General features: G+C 35.0%; 1 protein-coding gene across 1 annotated transcript; it reads left to right on the top strand.

The window, feature by feature from the left end:
* Positions 1-8,603: 8,603 nt before the first annotated feature.
* LOC110941884 (SNF1-related protein kinase catalytic subunit alpha KIN10) lies at positions 8,604-15,204 on the top strand. The gene is made up of 11 exons (XM_022183575.2): positions 8,604-8,748; positions 9,514-9,701; positions 9,793-9,977; positions 11,067-11,249; positions 11,324-11,455; positions 12,293-12,478; positions 12,557-12,646; positions 12,733-12,816; positions 13,607-13,732; positions 13,887-14,114; positions 14,869-15,204. Exons 2-11 carry the CDS (start codon positions 9,518-9,520, stop codon positions 14,986-14,988), a joined length of 1,518 nt encoding a protein of 505 aa, XP_022039267.1. The 5' UTR covers positions 8,604-8,748; positions 9,514-9,517; the 3' UTR covers positions 14,989-15,204.
* Positions 15,205-20,225: the final 5,021 nt, after the last annotated feature.

The following is a 20,225-nucleotide window of genomic DNA, read 5'->3' as shown; positions in this document are numbered from 1 at the left end:
TGATTATTGGTTATGTACATGAATTCTGTTTCATATTTGAATCCATGTCATTAAAGAATCGAAGTGATTTATCCATCATGTGACTCTTATAATAAAACATGACAATTGAAGTATTTACTCGTATGTATTAAGCATAACTTTATGTCAGAAAAATGTTCTTGTACGTTAAAACATAGCTTTATGTCAAGAAAATGTTGTTAAGTGTACAATCAGATGTTGTACATAGGAACATAACTTCATTTTTGAAAGACATTGTTTGTGAAATCTAATATTGAGAGGGGAAAAAAAGTCTAAAACTTTCTGTAATTTGTACATGTAATGTGTTTATTCAAACAAGGAATAGAGGTTAGTTAGCCACTCCTAATTGTTACAAAGTAGTGACAACTGTGACGCTAATAGTCTAACACCCCTTGCACGCTAAACGGTGGTAGAGACGTGAAACTTGCACCGGAGAGAAGCAAGCCAAGGCACAACTAAGCCAAATGTTGATATGTCATCCAACTGACTACTGTAGAAACATGTGAGACACGAAGTATTTGTGCTAAAACCATGTCACGAATAAAGTACAAAACAATTTTAAAATGTATGATATGCTAATGAGACAACGTATAAACGTTTATATACGTATAGCCAATGTTGTCCCACCTCAAAATATGAGTACAAGGATGTGACAAAATGTAACCATGAAGCACATCCATGTTAAACCAAAGGGTTCGATTTTATTGACTGGATAGAGAGGTTACAATCAGGCAAATATAAAGACTAAAATATTACACATTCAACTCTTTAACAATAATAAACATGACAAACTTTTTGTTTAACATCCCCCTGCAAGTTGAGGGCGAGGAAACCATAGAGATGGTAAGGGCTTTGTGAAAACATCCGCAATCTGATCACTTGTAGAGATAAACTGGACATTTAATTGACTTTGAGCCACTTGTTCACGAACAAAGTGAAAATCTACGTCTAGAACATGAAATATAGGATTCGCTGAGAGATAAGGGACCCCTAGATTGTCACACCAAAGTGTAGGGGATGTGTTTACTGAAACACCTAGTTCATGTAGGAGAGACTGTAACCAGATTAATTATGCCGTTGTATTAGCAAGGGCACTCATACTCGGTTGAAGATCTTGAAATAGTTTGTTGTTTACGGGAAAACCAGGAGATGAGATTGGATCCAAGATATATGGCGAACCCTCCTGTGGATAACGGTCAACTGGGCAACTTGCCCAATCTGAGTTAGAATAGGCATGAACCGGTGAAGTGACTACATTTTGCCAGTTGACATCTGTAAAGGCTTGCAAGACGGAACCCGAAGAATGGCGTATAAAGAGACCCAAATATGCGGTCCCCTTTAGGTACCAGAGTATACGTTTAACTGCCGACCAATGATTTTCTGTTGGAGCATGCATGAATTGACATACACGGTTAACAACAAAAGCAATATTCGAGCGAGATAGAGTAGCATACTCTAAGGCACCAATGACTTGACGATATTTCACCAAATCAGAGAGAAGTGGGCCAAAACGATGAATGGTCAACACTTGGGACGTGCGCATTAGAGTATTTACCGGCTTGCAAGCAGAGAGGCCGAAACGATGAAGGACATCTAGAATATATTTTTGTTGTGATAGGACGGTGTCTTTCTTGTGATGAACCACTTCAATTCCCAAAAACTAATGAAGCTTTCCAAGGTCTTTAATGGCAAATATGGAACTGAGGCGATGAACAAGGCCATTAATAGCAGAGTCATTGTTGCCCGTAATGATAATGTCATCTACATAAACAAGAGTGCCACCATAGTTAACAATAAACAGTGAGTGACCAGTTTTTTATCCATAAAAGCCAAGTTCAACTAGAGCTCCTGATAAGCGATTAAACCAGACCCGAGGAGCTTGCTTGAGCCAATAGAGAGATTTGTGAAGAAGGCACACATGATTTTGGTTTTTGTGGATCAATAAAACCAGGTGGTTGTTTCATGTAGACATTTTCTTTTAAATCCCATGTAAGAAAGTATTTTGCACGTCAGTTGCTTGTCACGGCAAGAGACAAGAGAACCCGAAGAGTAGTTGCCTTTATTACCAGACTAAATGTCTCATGATAATCAAGACCGAGTTGTTGCGTAAACCCCTTTGCAACAAGGCATGCTTTCTGATGGGTGACATTGCCTTGTGCATCTTTCTTTAACCTGTACACCCACTTACAACCAATAACATTAGTGTTGTTGACAAAAGGAACTAAAGACCATGTCTCGTTCTTATGTAAAGCTTGAAACTCATCAGACATGGCATGATGCCACTCCGGGGATTTGTTGGCAACGGTAAAGGATCAAGGCACAATGGAAGACGGAGAACATGTAGCCGTAAAGGCCAATGGATCATATTGAGTGGTTTGTTTAGGATTTTGTCGAATGTGAGAAGGCCAAGGCCGAGTAGGGGGGAGAGGGGATAGGAGTTGAGTGGGGGGAAGATGTTTGTAATGGTGATGACGGGAAGGAGGTTGTAACATCCGCCAAAAAAACGGATCCTAGAAATCTTACTGGTTTTGTAAATTGGATCCGAACCGTATTTTTTTTTATTATTTAGTTAAATAAAAGTTCGATTTGTTTTTAATTATTATTATTATTATTATTATTATTATTATTATTATTATTATTATTTAAAGACCTCAAGACTATAAGATTTAAATTATAAAATTTAACAAACATATATAAAACTACAGGGGGACCATTATTGCTATTTCTGAAAAGAAAATGGTGTGTATGATAATTAGCTACCAAAATTAAAAACCTTACATATCTAGAGGGGCTATTTGTAGCAATTTTCAAACTTAAATGCAGAATTTGCGCCTAACAGTGATTTTTTTGGATGATCAATAACCTTCCAAATCTTGATTGTGTTACCAAAATCTGCACCATGAACCTAGCCTCTAAGGTGAACCATATGCACTCGAAATTACCAGCCAAATCATTTATAATTGAACCATATCACCTAATCTTGTGAAACCGAATAAAACTCAATCTAACCTTGTTAATAATCAAATTTCATATAAATAAACAACACAACCGACCTTTTACACCAAATCAATTAACAAAATCTTGACGAAACTTTGTTCTGCAGATCGTCGAAGCCCCGACCATCACCACGGTCAATGCCATAACAACCACCAACACCTTTCACTTCAACTCCGCCATTGCCACCACCGCCCCTAAGCAGTCGCGAATCAGTCCTTGACTAATCAAAATTTTCCCCGTTGACTTTTTAAAATATTAATATGTTGACTCGTCAATTGACCAAGCAAACCTGATTCTTAGGAGGTGCCCTTTTGAGGGATTAACACCTACCTAATTACGATCACGTAGCCATGTTCGTTGCGAACAATGGCTAAACCATTAAGGTCTAAACCGAAAGTCAAAGCGTTTATCGAAAATGATTGACTTTCGGCTTTAAAAGCCTAATAAACGAATAAACAATGAAAGGAACACTTACAAGTGATCCAAGGAAGTGATTAAAACTCAAGCGGAAGCTCCCAATTGCTCAGGAACCTCAAGAGGAGAAGTATAGAATGATTTCAAGAATAGGTGCAAGTTCAAAATGAAACATGCACCTATTTATAGTGTTTGGAGGATTTCTAGGATGATTCCAAGTGTTATGAGGCTTCATGAGATGATTACAAGTGCCCCTAACGTGTCCTAAACAAGAAACAAGTCCATATTTCCGTTTGTGAGGTGTATAGGAGCTTTGAGTGGTGAACAAGCAAAAATTTTGAACTAGTGAAGGTATGGCTACCCGCAACGGAAAAGCCTTAGCCCTTCGCGCCCCTCCGCGGCCTCAAATAAGTTCCCAAAGTTGGCAGTTTTAGTCCTTATGCTCTAAAACTCAATATAACTTTCATAATTTGCACTTTTAACCCCTCAAGACCAATTTTAGGCATACCCGGGAGTATAACCGAACATCGTAAGGCTCCCGGTTCGTTAAAAGGTCACTCAGAGGTAAGTTAACATGTTGACGCTTTTAACCCTTTAATTAACAAACTTCCAATTAAAATTACAAACGGTATCGTTCGTCCAACAAGTGGCTCGTTTGAGAATACGAACACCGTAAGGGTCACTCAGAGGCATAGTTTAAGCATGTTGACACTTTTAATCCCTCCACATTCATAGTTTTCAATTTTGGCAAAAATAGTCCCTCCTAGCCAACTTTTGGCACTATTAGGATTAGGGACACATGTAAATACATTTTTGTCAATACATTACCGTAGCATCATTGTGATAGATATACATCAAAAGCGAAGTAATCGGGTAATTCATTTCATTGTGTTGTGTATGATTCCGTCGGTTAGGTTATTATCCTCAACCGAAGCCGAAACCAAAGTCATCGGTTAGTCTATATTATTTACCGATCGGTTTTCAGTTAATCACTTCGATTTATTCGGTTATATTAATCTAGAATGTTACGCGAGGTTCACGAATCATTGGTCAACTATTACAATATGTCGTTCTAACACTACTAGCAGGATGCCCGCGCAATGCGGCAGGAGCGACAAGTCGCATTGCGATATTCGGTTTTGGTAGTTTTCTTATTCATATGATATTTACTGTAGCATCATTGTGATAGTTATACATCAAAATCAAAGTAATCGGGTAATTCATTTCATTATGTTGTGTATGGCTAGGTCGGTTCGGTTATTATCCTCAACCGAAGCCGAAACCAAAGTAATCGGTTAGTCTATATTATTTACCAATCATTTTTTGGCTTATTCGGTTATATTGACGATTTTTGGTTTGGTTTATTTAATTTCAGTTAATAGCAAAAACCAAACTTGGGCTAAAACTTTTGCTTATAAATATATGAAATTAAGATATAAATACATGAAATAAAAGTATAAATATATGAAATGGAGATATAAAATATGAAATATATGAACTGGAGGTATAAAAGCTAGAAAATATTTGGAAATATGAATGATTCGGTTCGGTTCAGCTAATTTTGGTTAAACGAGAGTACAAAAAAATTGATAACCGTTTTTTGGTTGATTCGGTTTTTAGTTAATTCAGTTTTAGGTTGATTTCAGTTCAGTTTCGTCTATTTTCGGTTTGGTTTGGTTTGGTTTAGGTTAACAATTTAGTTATTGCTCACCGATAATCAGTTTTGTTAAATAACTGATAGGTGTGCGCGCGATGCAACGTGAAACATAGACATTGCCACGGTGTGCATTGTTCGGTTGGTTAGATTATTATCCTCAACTGAAATCAAGGTCATCGATTAGTCTATTTTATTAACCAATCCGTTTTTAGTTAATCGGTTTGGTTTATTCAGTTAGATTGACGATTTTTTATTTGATTCATTTAATTTCGGTTAATAGCCAAAATCAAACTTTGGCTAAAACTTTTGATTAGAAATACATAAAATTTAGGTATAAATACATGAAATGGATGTATAGGTACACGAAATGGAGGTATAAATACATAAAATGGGGGTAAAAATATGAAATACATGAAGTGAAGGTATAAAAGCTAGAAATATATGAAATATGAATGGTTCGGTTTAGTTAATTTTGGTTAAATGAGGGTACAAAAAATCGATAACCGTTTTTGGTTAATTCGAGTTTTGGTTAATTAGTTTTCACTTAATTCGGTTTTGGTTGATTTCGGTTAACGATTCAGTTATTACTCACCCTTAGACATTATTAATCACGTAACATATCAACTTTTTTAATTAAAAAATATAGCAATACTATATTCAAAGTAAAGAGAATAAAATACTCATTTATATGGTGTAATTTAAAAAAAAAATATTAGCGTACCAAAAAGTTATAACCGTTTAAAAATCAGGGAAGGTTAGTTTTTTATAAGAGGATAAAGTATAACTACTAACTAATTATCTATAATTTTGTTAAAGATGAGAGATTAAAGTGTAATCTAGATAAGAGGATTAAATTTACGATATTACTTGACATTCTGTAGCTATTAAACATTCTGTGATAATGACTAAGTACGTTGGGCTTTAGTCAATTGTACACTAAGGCATCTTCTACTTGTATCTTTTAATCCACACATCAATACTAACCAAGACAGCTATTGAAATGTTAACAAAAATGATTAGGTCTTCACGATACTTGTGGTTTTTTTAAACATTATAGTTTATAAGATATGAGAAGAATACATAAAAGAATTAAGTTTGTTGTGGAGGAAGAAAAGTGTAACTAATTACCCATAATTATGTTAAAACTCAAGGATTTACGTGTAATAAGATAAGGGCTAAAATATAATTATTATATAAAAGATCAATTTACCCTCATTAGATATATTTATAAATTAAAAGGAAAAAAAAAACTTATTTTTAATCTTAAAATACCCTTCTCGTATATTATAACTAGGTTATAACCCCGTGTGTTACACGGGTTGAGTAAGTAAATTTATATACTAAATAATAAAACATTATATCTTTAAAAACTTCCTTTATTGCACGGGTTGAATAAATATAATTTTATATATTAAATAATAAAAAGTTATATATATATATATATATAAGAACCATATTGTACGGGTTGATTTAATGTAATTTTATATATCAAATAAAAAAATTATACTTTAAAACCACATGTATTACATGGGTTGAATAAATGTAATATTGTTTACCAAATAATAAAATAATACATCTTTAAAAAACCTCATTTATTACACGAGTTAAATAAATGTAATTTTATATACCAAATAATAAAAAAAGTTAGTAAATTTAATTTTGTATAGTGAAAATAAAAATATTTAATATATTAATACAAAGTTTGGTTAACGTGATAAATAATTTGTTTTATTTAAAATGTTTTAAATTAACAATTTACAATTTCGGATAATATTTTATTAGAAAAATAGAAGAATGGTATTCAAAATTTAAAGTAGGATAAAATTTAATATTAGCTCATCATTCATTCATTTATTTAATTAATATAAGATAAGTATGGAAGTGAGGCGAGAAAATCTAATCTAACTTATAATAAAAGACTCCAAATAATGACACATGACATTTTCTCCTTCAACCTCATAAATTTTATATATATTTGTTTAATAAATTTCTTTTAATATTAATTAATTAATTAATAACCAATATATAGATATCACCTATTTTTATTCTTATCTTTATCTAAAATTAAATAATAACTTTAATTTTGCAATTTAGACCATTTGTTTTTTTTACTTTTAACCCAAAGTTTTTCATCTTTTGCAATTTAATCCCAACTCTTTTTTGTTTTTAATTTTGGACCGCCATACTTTTCATCTTTCCAAAGTTTTTCGTTTCGTTCTAAATTTTGTGAGTTAACGCACCACAACGTGCGTGTGGGGTTCAACATTTTTTCGTATATTTTTTCCCGTTTGAAAGGCCCGTCACGTCACATCTATTTTTCTGCGTTTAACAAGTTCGTCCAACATGCGGGTCCTGGATGGACTTAGTTATTTTTTTCTATGTTTTACGTTTTGGTTTAATTTCTCAGCAACGAGCGTGCGTGATTCAAAGATATAACGTCTGCTTTTCGCTCGTCGTTATTTTTTTCCTTTTTTTTATTTTGTTTTTACGAGCTTTTCCGGTGTTGGTGGTCGCTGACAATGGTATATATAGTATTGCTACTACTTAACAGAGAATCACAAAATAAATACCTACAATGAACGACATGTGTCACACATTAATGTTTTATTACATAGTATAGTATAGATAAAAATTTAGATTGATATAAATAGATTATTATGTTGTAGCAAAATTTGTTAACGAAGTCTCAATAAATTTAACTCATTATTTAAAACTCCGTAAATGTATAAATGATAAATAATATTAGTTAGAGTAAATTGCAATTTTGGCCCCTGTGGCTATATCACTTTTACTATTTTAGCCTACAAAATAATTTTTTAACATCTGAGCCCCCAACGTCTTTGTTTTCTAACCCTTTTGGCCCCTAACACTAACCTCATCCATTAAATGTTAGGGGCCAAAAGAGTTAGAAAAAGGATGTTAGGGACCAGAAAGATTAAAAAAGCGTTGGGAGTTCAGATGTTAAAAATTTTTTTTGGCCTAAAAGAGTAAAAGTGATATAACCACAGGGCCAAAATCGTATTTACTCTATTAGTTAAATAAATAATATTATAAATGAGAATGAGATTAAACTAAATAATAATTATCCATAAGAAATTAAACTAAATAATATTTAGTAGGAGGATTATATATAATTAATTAGAAAAGATTAAACTAAAATAATACTTATCTATAAAACATGTCCTAATATTATGACAAGTGTTTAAAAAATAGTTTTTTTTATTATATAGTATAGATATAGATATAGATATAGTATTGATAATTTTATTATGTTCATTGATATAACTTAGTTTATATAGTTAGTTATGATCTAAAGATTTTATTTTCCACTCGTAGAAGGCATTTGAAATTTTAGATTTTTTTTTCTTCGTGCTTTTATTCATTCGTTTACCCTCACCACGTTCCAATAAATTAAGATTCATAAAAGCATAATAACACTAGGGACCAAACTCGTCATCACCAAAACTTCAGGGCACATATTGCCTCTTCCTCTAAACTTCAGGGGCTGTTACAGAAACTCTGGATCGCGGCGTATGTATATCCGTTTGCAATGCTGACTCAGAGTTGAAAATAAAATAAATCTTGAAAATTAAAGTTGAAACCTTTCCATCATTTGCACCTTGAACTCTTCTTCGGATGTGATCTTACCCTATTCTTGTTAGGTATCTTTAATTTATTTTTATGTTTTTTCCCTTTTCACAAATTGTTTATGAGATCATAATTGTTGTATTCTACTTCAAGTTTGAATTTTTTAATTGGTTGATTCAGTTTCTTGGATCTTTTTATTGTGTGTATAATTAGGGTTTTAATCTGGGTATTTGATTTGAACAGGTTATGTTAATCCGGGTTAAAAATAAAGATGACCCGATATAGGATCCGGATTCTTTATTGTTTTCCCCAAATTTAGGAGCAGTTTCTAGTTACTATGATGCATTCATCCATGGTTAGCTAATTTATATGGAATTTTGACTGTTTATGGTCAACAAGTATTAGAGAGTTTAGTAGTCTTTAAGGATCTTTTAATTTGCTGAATGAAATATGAATTTCAGTGATCTTGGTTTTTTTTTTTTTTTTTTTTTTTTTTTTTTTTTTTTGTGATGGGTTTTTAACATATAATGAACAAAACATGTTTGGGATTACACAATTAACAGAATTCGGTTATTCGGGTTTCTAATCGCGAGACATGAGACATGACCCGTGTCAACATGGTCAACATGTATTAGAAAGTGTTTCGGTAAGATGATACTGATCCGAACACAACCGTTGTTTGTCACACTAATTATTTATAAAAAAAAAAATTAAAAAGATAGGAAATTTTGAGGAAAATGTGTTTCGGGTTAACCCAAATTAACCAACCCCGAACCGTTGCAACCTTGCAGCCCGTACCGAACATGTATCAATTATATGTTGTCGTAATTTTATGACAGGAAAATGGACAGAACAAATAGAGGTGGTACCACCGATGCATTATTACATAACTACAAGCTCGGGAAAACTCTCGGCCATGGTTCTTTTGGTAAAGTCAAAATCGCTGAACATACGTTGACCGGCTACAAAGTGGCCGTCAAGATTCTTAACCGCCGTAAACTTAAGAATCCCGAAATGGAGGAGAAAGGTATTATGATCATATCTCATTAGATTTGTTTTATTTCATCGGTTAGATATTTCATCTGAGAATCATTCTTTCATGTGTTACGTGTTTGCAGTGAGACGGGAAATCAAAATCTGTAGATTATTTGTGCATCCTCATATTATAAGACTTTATGAGGTGATAGAGACACCCCTTGATATATATGTTGTTATGGAGTATGTGAAGTCCGGAGAGCTTTTTGATTATATTGTAGAAAAAGGAAGGCTAAATGAAAATGAAGCCCGCAAAATTTTTCAGCAGGTATGTTTTTGTTCCGACAATTGTAAAAAAAAAAAAAAAAAAAAAAAAAAAAAAAAAAAAAAAAACCCTATTTAAAGAATTTTAAATAGAAGCGGTAAAATGGGAGGATCCGGTAAAGTGTCATGGCGGGTGACTTTTTGGTACATGTCAGATTTGACCTTATTATATGGAACACCTTTTATCCAGTTTTACGTACGTGATTAGCGTGTTAATTATAATTACAAAACCTACATACCACAAGAATAATATGATTTTTTGAATTAAAAATTTAAAATACGCTCCGGGCAACTTTCAACACATTTGACCCGATTCCTTTCTAGCTATAGCTTATAAATTATACCCGTTTGACCCGTTATAGACTAGACTTAACAAGGATTGAACTGTTCATCTGTAAATTGGTTGAAATTGCCACCTCTACTTATAAGCAATTTAAAGACTAACATAATAGGCAATTTTATGCATAATTAAATACAAATAAAGAAGTAATCTTTTTTATCCTATATTTAGAAAAAGGAAGTACGATCCAGGAATACCGAATTTTTCTTAGGGGCTGTTTGTTTACCTCTTAATGAGGCTCTTAATGGTTCAGACCTCTTACTGGTTCAACACTTAATGGTTCAGACTATTTGTTTCATGAGCAGATGTATGAATGGTTCAGACATTTGCCTCTGAATGGTTAAGATTTATACAGAGTCTGAATGTTTAAGTCCTCTAATCTGAATTGGTCAGACTTTTGCCTCTGAACGGTTAAGCATTATACAGGCTCTTAATGGTTCAAACCTCTTACTGGTTCAGCACTAAATGGTTCAGACCTCTTACTGGTTCAGCACTTAACCATTCAGATGTTGCCAAACAGCCCCTTAATGTTAAAGATTCAAATGAGATTGCTTTTAGTTGCAGAAAATGAAAAATCAATCACATATCTTATGTGTTTAATTCAGCAATTTCAAACGTATAAGGTCATTGCTAAAACCTCATTATATCTCATATTTTCAGCAGTCGTAAAATTCTTGGCTGCAATGATATGAAGATACCATATCAATTTCACTATTTATGATGCCTTCAACTTTATTGTTATTTTCAAAACAGATAATCTCCGGAGTAGAATATTGCCACCGGAATATGGTAGTCCACCGGGACCTTAAGCCGGAAAATATTCTCTTGGATTCAAGAGGTAACGTTAAGGTTGCGGACTTCGGGTTGAGTAATATAATGAGAGATGGACATTTTCTCAAAACAAGCTGTGGAAGTCCAAATTATGCTGCTCCAGAGGTCGGTTACGCCATTTTTAATTAATCATATTGGTTATAAAACATAATTTAAAAAGATTCGTACTTGATATGCAGGTTGTTTCTGGTAAACTTTATGCAGGACCCGAGGTAGACGTGTGGAGTTGTGGGGTCATCTTGTATGCCCTTCTATGTGGCACTCTTCCTTTTGACGATGAAAATATTCCCAATCTGTTCAAGAAAATTAAGGTATTGTTTTGTGTTTTATTTAGAAGTGGCGATTTCGACCCGTTGACCCGTGCATTTTACTAAATTTTTTTAGTAAAAAGAGGAACAGATAAAAAAGAGTGAAAGTCGTCCAAAATGTATTTTACATGCACGCAACATCCTAGACCTCTTTGTATGAAGATTTACATCATTATTGTAATCATATTTAAGTATTTAACGAACAAAGACTCGACCCATATTGGCCATAGTTGTTAATAGCGACCATAGCGGTCGCTATAGCGCGCTTTATGGCGATGCGACTATGTGTCGCTATGTTGGTTATGGCGACGAATAGCGAGCTTAGCGACAGTTTGGGTGCCTTTTTTTTGATGTTAATATCAATTAGATATAGCTATAAAATAGCTGGATTTATAGGTTTTTGTTAAATATACATGTAAAATATCATATATACAAGGGTATTTTGATGTAATATACATATCAAAATTTTCAAAATTCTTTTTCTAGTGTAATCGCTATTTATAAAATAGCCATCGCTATTTGTCGCTATTCGCTACGTAGCCTATAGGTGCCTTGTCGCTATTTGTCGCTATTCGCCATCGACAACTATGATATTGGCACGAACCTTTTTGACCGATTACACAACCTTCCCGATCACCCATCTTTCCACCTCTAGTTTTATTTACCGTCAGGTGAAAATCGTAACTTTTGAGTCAATAGATATTTTAAACGCCTCTTAGTAAATGACAAGATTGTGAAACTCTTCCAAAAAATCTACCTAAGATAGTGTAAGTCGGAAACTTTTTGGAAGAAAATGCTACAAGGTGTCGCATTTTTAATTTCTCATTTATTTATTTTCAGGCAGGAATATATACTCTTCCTAGTCATCTATCACCCGGGGCTCGGGATCTAATTCCTAGAATGCTTGTGGTCGATCCTATGAAAAGAATAACAATCACCGAGCTTCGTCAACATCATTGGTTCAAAAGTCAACTTCCTCGTTACTTAGCCGTTCCTGCCCCAGACGCAAAAGAGCACTTAAAAAAGGTATCTACGCGTCATAACCGGCTCTTGTTTTTCTGTCATTTTCGAGTCATCTAACTTTACGCTTCTTTTATCTGTCAGCTTGATGAAGAGATTATCAAAAAAGTGATCAACATGGGTTATGAACGGAACCATCTGATACAATCACTTCAAAGCCGAGCACAAGATGATGTAATAATCTCATTTCTTTTGTTATAGTTTTGCGTAAAGTTGAAATCTTTTGCTGGTTTTAACATCTTAAATTTGTCTTATATCAGGCTACGGTTGCGTATTATTTGATGTTTGATAACCAAACGCGTGTGGTTGGTGGGTATCTTGGAGCTGAAATTTCCGAGTCCCTGGTGCGTTGTTTGTTATTTACAAGTTATTTGATGTTCCAAAGGCAAAAAAGGATGTTGTGATTCATTTAGGTTATTTTTTGTAAAATAATTAATGAGTTGATTATAAATAAAGGGAGTAAATTACAAAAATCATCCTTTATGTATGTCACTTATTGCAAACTGTGTCCTTTGTCTTCAATAATTACAGAAAATGTACTCGATGTTTGCAAACCCTTGCAATTTATGTCCTTTAGCCCTAACTCAGTTAATTTTTTGTGGTTAAATCTGACCAAATGGACCCCACATGAGTGTATTTTGGTCATTTTACTCTCATGTGGGGTCTATTTGGTCAGATTTAACCACAAAAATTAACTGAGTTAGGGCTAAAGGACATAACTTGCAAGGGTTTGGAAATATCGAGTACGTTTTCTGTAATTATTGAAGACAAAGGACACAGTTTGCAATAAGTGACATACATAAAGGACGAATTTTGTAATTTACTCTAAATAAAGGTATACAATGAGCAAAATAATGTTTGACCCATACTAATAAATGAACCGTTTTTGACCCATTTCTCAACCCACCGAGCTTGCCACTTCTAATTTATCTGTAAGGATGGAAAATGCATAATTTTGATGTGGAACTTTTTGGAGGTACAAAAATTTGCAACTTATCAAAAGTCGAGAAAACTAGCATCTTATAAAAAGTTAGTGTATATATTAATTTAACCATTTTTGTGGTATACGTTCACATTATTATATTGCTTAAAGTTTGATAATTTGGGTGTGAAATTTGATATTATTTGGCGTAGGAGGGTGACCTTGCTACTATGCATCTAGACCGTGTCTCGGAGCGGGCCCAAATGGGCAAGCTTACGTGGGAGAACTCTTTGAGAGCCAATATGCCCGGTGAAAGAAAATGGCAAGTCGGGATGCAGGTTTGCTGTTTTAACTTCACTTTAAAATTTAAAGATTTGTCCTTTTGACTTTGAAGGTCAAACTTTACCGCTTGTTTGATGACCAGAGCTTTCTTTTTATATTTACTCGTTGATTGATATGATGTACATGAATTTTTCGTTTTTGGTTTTCAAGATTCCAGCGAATCCGCGTGAGATAATGACGCGTGTTCTTGAAGTTCTGAGAGACCTAAACGTCTGCTGGAAAAAGACCGGGCTTTATAACATTAAGTGCAGATGGGCTTCAAGCATCCCAAATACTGAGCCGATCACAGCCCACCAATTGTACGAGAACCATTACGTCAATTCTGCGATTACAACCAACGATATTCGATCACAAAATGTTGTAAAGTTTGAAATTCAGGTAGAACCCGTCATTTCATATCTGTCTACACTCTTGAATTTTTATATAAACAATTAATATGTCATATATGATTACAACAGTTGTGTGAGGTTCATTGGGGAACACTAAAAAAGTGGGGAACAGTGGGGAACCGACTCAAACGAACTTCGATTAGACTCATTTCAGCGGCGTTGGAACCGGCTCGTCGAACCCTAACTAGGATCTCTTAACCCTAAACCCTAAATCATAACCCCTAAACCCTAAATATATTAGGGTTTGGCTTTTAGGGTTTAGCTTTAGAGTTTAGCTTTAGGGTTTAGGGTTTAGCTTTAGGGTTTAGCTTTAGGTTTAGCCTTTAGGGTTTAGCTTTTAGGGTTTAGGGTTTATAGTTTAGATTTTACGGTTTAGCTTAGGTTTTAGCCTTATTTTTTAGCTTTAGGGTTTAGAGTTTAGGATTTAGGGTTTAGGGTTAAGAGATCCTAGTTAGGGTTTGACGAGCCGGTTCCAACGCCGCTGGAATGAGTCCAATCGGAGTTTGTTTCCCCGCTGTTCCCCACTTTTTTAGTGTTCCCCAATGAACCTTCCCCTACAACAATTAAATATATTTCAATAATAATCTAGTTTTTCATATTTAGGATGTTTTATGTAATAAAAATACATGTTTGACATTCTAGAAATTAAGCATGACCTTGAGCAAGTAACTCATAACTAAACGTGTCGAAATTGCCACTTTTATGTAAATCGAATAATCAATTATCTCATCTTGATTCAACAGCTTTACAAGACTCCAGAGGACAGCTATTTGTTCGACGTCCAGAGGATCAACGGTCCACAGTTGCTATTTCTGGATTTCTGTGCTGCTTTGATACTGCAGCTAGAGACTAGCATCTTCTAAAGCACATAACTGCTTGTAAATACTCTGGTTTTTTTTTTCTAGTACTCTGTTTTCTTGTTGCAAATGATCAACAAATCCTTGTTTTCCGCTACTTTTCTTAGTTTTTATAGATGTACACTTGGTTCTACATACTTGGATAGTTGGACCACTGATTATGTGTTGTTTGGAAACTTTTTTGTAATTAAATAATTTTTTCAGGGCAGATTTTTGTTTCTACTTTTAGGTGAGTTTGCTTTCAATTGTAAGTTAAGCTGTTGTTGAACATTAAACCTTTTGGGGATTCTTTGATTTCTATCTTCTAGATGATAGATTGATACTTGCTACCCAAACGACACAACCCGCCCATTTTTTAAAAGTTTACATAGGCTTTAACTATCCGGTCAGTGAAACCCCGGCAATGGGCACAACCGTTGGACTCCGAGCAAGGTGGTCTCTTTGGGACCTCTAGGTTCGTCGGTTCCATCTTGGACAAGTGTGAACTCCACATGTTTTAACTCGAATTAACTGTTATTTTCGTCCCTATAGTTTATTCAATTATGCCAGTTCAGGCCAAATTTCAAATTTGCACAATTTTCATTCCTGACATTCTTGAAACATGTCAATTACGTCTAAAAAAACATGAGTTAACTGGCATTTTCGTTCTTATGGTTTGTTCAGTTATTCGAATCAACCTTAGTTTTTCGGAACTAGCATGTTTCAAGAATGTCATGGACGAAAATGAAAATTGACCAGAGTATGTGAAAATTTCAATGTGTAAGATATATTTAAAAAAAATTGTTAACAATTTTTCATATACCTTAGTTAATCAATTTCCCTTGATGGGTTTAATAGAAGTTTTACAATCATGCGTGATATATTTAATGACGACTTATAATAGAATTCAATATGGATCATGACACGGTTCATGACAGAGTTTATAACACGAGTGACATCGATTTGAACATATCAAACTAGGAAATGAACCCCCACGCTACAATGATACATGTTTATCTTTGGAACACGATTGTGGGAGTCGGTTCTGGATTGTACAAATTTGAAACTAGCATGTTTCAAGAATGTCAGGGACGAAAATGGTATAAATTTGAAATTTGGTCCGGACTGGCATAACTGGACAAATCACAGAGAAGAAAATGACAGTTAACTCTTTTAACACGTCGAAGTTTATGCTAATGACCTTTTAGGTCTTAAGAAAAAAAAACAAAAACTAAAATGACTTGATGAAACTAGTAACGCTAACATATCATGTGTGAGCGAGTGTATACCAATTAGTGTTTACAAAACCATGCCAGTTATGTGTTTAATCATGTAAAGAGTCAACACTTATGAAGTGTTGTTATTACATCATAATACTTTTGGTCCACCACTGGGGTTCAGCAGGGAGACCCCTTGGGGCCTCTTCTCTTTGCCTTAGTTTTGCATCCCCTCATTCATCAGATACGAGATAGATGCAAGTTACTCTTCCATGCTTGGTACTTGGATGATGGTACGATTATAGGAGATGCTAAAGAGGTGGCTAAAGCTTTAGAAATCATCAGGACTAAGGGGCCTTGTTTGGGGCTTCAACTTAACGTTAAGAAAACAGAAGTTTTTTGGCCATCGTGCAATGGAGTTAAGGCGCAAAAGGGTTTGTTTCCTAGTGGAATTGGAAGGCCGGTGTCGGGTGTCAAACTCCTCGGGGGCGCTGTTAGTCGGGATGCGGGTTTTATTAGTAGGTTGGCCGTGAAAAGGGCATCTTGTGCAGTGGATCTGATGAGCTATCTTCCACATCTGCGGGACCCTCAATGCGAGCTTCTCTTGCTGCGCTCTTGCATGGGTGTTGCTAAGTTGTTGTTCGGCCTCAGAACGTGCCAACCCACGTTTGTTGGGGAGGCTGTTTCGGTTTTTGACAAAGGCCTTCGGAGAGCTATTGAGGATATTGTGGTTTGCGGGGGTCCGTTTTTTGGGGACCTTCAATGGAGGCTTGCATCCCTTCCGACCTGTTTTGGGGGTTTGGGTTTATGTTCGGCTGAGGATGTATCTACGTATGCTTTCGTGGCATCGAGGGCGCAATCTTGGAGTTTGCAGGACCACATTCTTCGGGACTGTGGTATTGCTGGGTTAGATTCTGATTATGTGTGTGCGTTGGATTGCATGCACATGTCCCTTCCGGATTTCGATATTGGCGGTTTCTCTAATAAGGACACCGCCCCCCCTAAAGCCCAAAATGCTTTGGCGAGTGCCCTATTTAGTAGAACTGTCCAGAGTTTGGGAGAGAAGTTTAGTCTATCCCCTCGTCAGAAAGCCGTGTTCGATTGTCTCCGGGCTCCTCATGCTCAAGATTTTCTGACAGTCATCCCCATTGAAGGACTAGGCCAACACATGTCGGCAGTGGAATACCGGGCAATCCTTAAGTACCGACTAATGATCCCTCTGTTTCCGGTTGATGAGCCCTGCCCAGTTTGCCGCAAGGTTTGTTTAGATACTTTTGGCGAGCATGCGATTCATTGTAAGGAGTTGCCTGGTTTTAAATACAGGCATGATTTGGTAAGGGATCTTTTGTTTGATATTTTAAAGCGGGCAGGGATTTCAGCAAAAAAGGAGGCTCCGGTGAACTTTCTGACGGATCCGCTCGATGGGAGGTCTACTCTTCGACCAGCTGATATTCTTGTGTTTGGGTGGGCCAGGGGAAAACACGCTTGTGTGGACCTTACAGGAGTGTCCCCTCTTGTTGGGCTCAGGGATAATGGGTTTGTTGCTGGCCAAGCTGCGTTGAAGGCGGAATCAAGCAAGGTCGCTAAACATGAGAAGGCTTGTTTAGAGAATCAACATGTGTTTATCCCATTCGCTTTTGATACATTTGGTTCCCTAGCCCCAGAGGCTGTGGAATTCCTAAACAGGGTTCAACGGGTTGTGAATAGTAACCTCTCAACCTTTAAGGGTCGTTTCGTCTTTAGCAGGATTGGTTTTGCAATTCAAAAGGGGGTTGCGGCGCAGCTTGTTGCCCGTTTACCTGCCACTTGTTTGTAATTTGTTACTTTGGCATTTTAATGAAAACATCAAGTCATAAAGATGAATAATCATAAATTATCATTGTTTTAAATTCCTTTTTTATAATTCAAAGTGCGTATGGATCTGAAATTACTTATTTGGTATTTCATATTATGGTTTTGCCTGCTAAAGCTTATTTGTTATATGAATTAACTGTTATTTTCGTTCATGTGCTTTGTCCAGTTATGCTAGTCCAGGTCAGATTTCAAATTTGTACTATTTCCATCTCTGATGTTCTTTGAACATGGCAGTTTCGTCCAAAAAAACTAAGGTTGAATCGAATAATTGGACAAACCACAAGGACGAAAATGGCAGTTAACTCGTGTTTTTTTTTTTTGGACGGAGCTAGCATGTTTCAAAAATGTCAGGGACGAAAATGGTACAAATTTAAAATTTGATCTGAACTGATATGATTGGACAAACTGCAGAGACGAAAATTACAATTACCTCTTATTATATTTTTGGTTTCTCATTGTTTACTTGCGAGTAACACAGTTAACTCTTAGGGAATCTTCTAAGTCCGTTGAAATTTTGCCGTAAAATGTTTGATTTAAGCCTGTTATGGTTTAAGACCAACTAGCAATAAGACTCGCCCGCGTTGCGGCGCGAGAACATCGCAAACATCGAAAGGATTAGTCCAAACGTTGTGTGATGCGTTAACCATATGAAAACACACGTTTTGACGTATCCAATTGAACTCGAAATAACCTATTTAAGAATTGCGATTTGATCAAAACGTAAAGTAAATCGAATCAATATGTGATCCGACTCATATATAGAAAAGAAACTACAATTTGACTCCACACGGTTCAAAACAAAATTCATGAAACATACATAAAATACGCACGAACACATATTATATTTGTCCTGACTCATCTCCCAAATCGAAACGTAGACCAACTCAAATTTATAGTACATAAAAATATGCACCTAAAAAATGATTTTTAATATTTGACCTTACTAGTTTCCGGAAAAAGTTTACGTCGAAACGTAGGGCAAATCATATGTATACCGTCATGTAAATAAAAATATGCACGTAAAAAAAGTTTTTTAAGTAAAGGAAGTATAGGAATAAACTCGAAACAAATGATTAGTAAAAAACTTAATATGTTAAAAACGTTTGTAAAACCATGCCAAGTATGTCACACCCCAACTGATGGCGGAAACATCGGGATGAGACGAAGTGTGTATAGATTGCTAGAGACGTCATAACACTATGTGACAATATTTAATTAAATTCAAATTTCATTTCAAAACTAAATGTCATACATAATTCAAAAGGAAATAACAACTTTGTTTCATAACATAACATAACAAACAAAATGATAGATTAATCTAGGTGTGTATCTAGTCCACCCTAACTTGTTTCATCATTCATCCATACTTCAATAATCAACCTGCAACATGTATTAAAATAGAGTTCAATGCAAAAGCAAAGAGCGAGTATACAAGTTTGTTTACATAGCATATTAGAATAAAACTCATATCCAACATGAACATAATAAAATAGTTTCAATCATGCTAGTTTACGTAGTCCAAGTGATAGCCCAAGTTTCCCAATGCGTTAAAGTACCTAACCCAAAGTTTCACGGGAGGTTGATATGTCTCCTCCTAACAATACCCAAAAGACTAACGGGGAGGTGCATTACTCCTATAGCGCTACTATTGTTAAGGCGGAACTACACACAAGAATTAAACGTTCACATAGCACAAAATAGTCTCAAGATTCACAAGTTTCATGTTTCATGTTTAAATGGATAGAGTAAGTTTCAAATAAGTTTCAAGTGTCAAGTGCGTTTAATATAGAATACATGTTGCACCCAAAGTGTTAAAAGTAAAAATGGGTTCGAGTATACTCACGGTTTACAAGTGGTGACTTGAAGTTCCGAGAGCAAGTTTGTAGATGAATTAGTTCGGAGCACCTTATCCTTCTACACAAGGAAACGTAGATGTGTGAGTTTGGCGTATAACGGAAGATTATAGATTCGGAGTTTTTAAAATATATAGAAAGTAACATAGGTGAAATTAATCATCTTGTACACATAACTCTTGTTCTTGACACTATTGAAACTCAAAAGAGTTGGTATGATTTCATGGATTCTAAGATCCATTAGAGTCGTAACAAGGGCATGGTCATAGATGATGTAACGTCCACTTAACAAATAACTATTAAGTCATCATCAAGTCTTAGTTACTTAGATGTATACATA

The sequence above is a fragment of the Helianthus annuus genome, chromosome 5 (assembly GCF_002127325.2).
Source record: "Helianthus annuus cultivar XRQ/B chromosome 5, HanXRQr2.0-SUNRISE, whole genome shotgun sequence".
Taxonomy (NCBI): Eukaryota; Viridiplantae; Streptophyta; class Magnoliopsida; order Asterales; family Asteraceae; genus Helianthus; species Helianthus annuus.
This window is presented reverse-complemented; position numbering and strand designations above follow the sequence as displayed.

Bases quoted from the DNA above. Each gene is read 5' to 3' on its own strand.
- LOC110941884 (XM_022183575.2), top strand. From the start codon at position 9,518: ATGGACAGAACAAATAGAGGTGGTACCACCGATGCATTATTACATAAC. The intron at 12,479-12,556 runs GTATCTACGCGT...TTTATCTGTCAG, and splicing joins CAAAAGAGCACTTAAAAAAG to CTTGATGAAGAGATTATCAA. The intron at 12,817-13,606 runs GTGCGTTGTTTG...TATTTGGCGTAG, and splicing joins CTGAAATTTCCGAGTCCCTG to GAGGGTGACCTTGCTACTAT.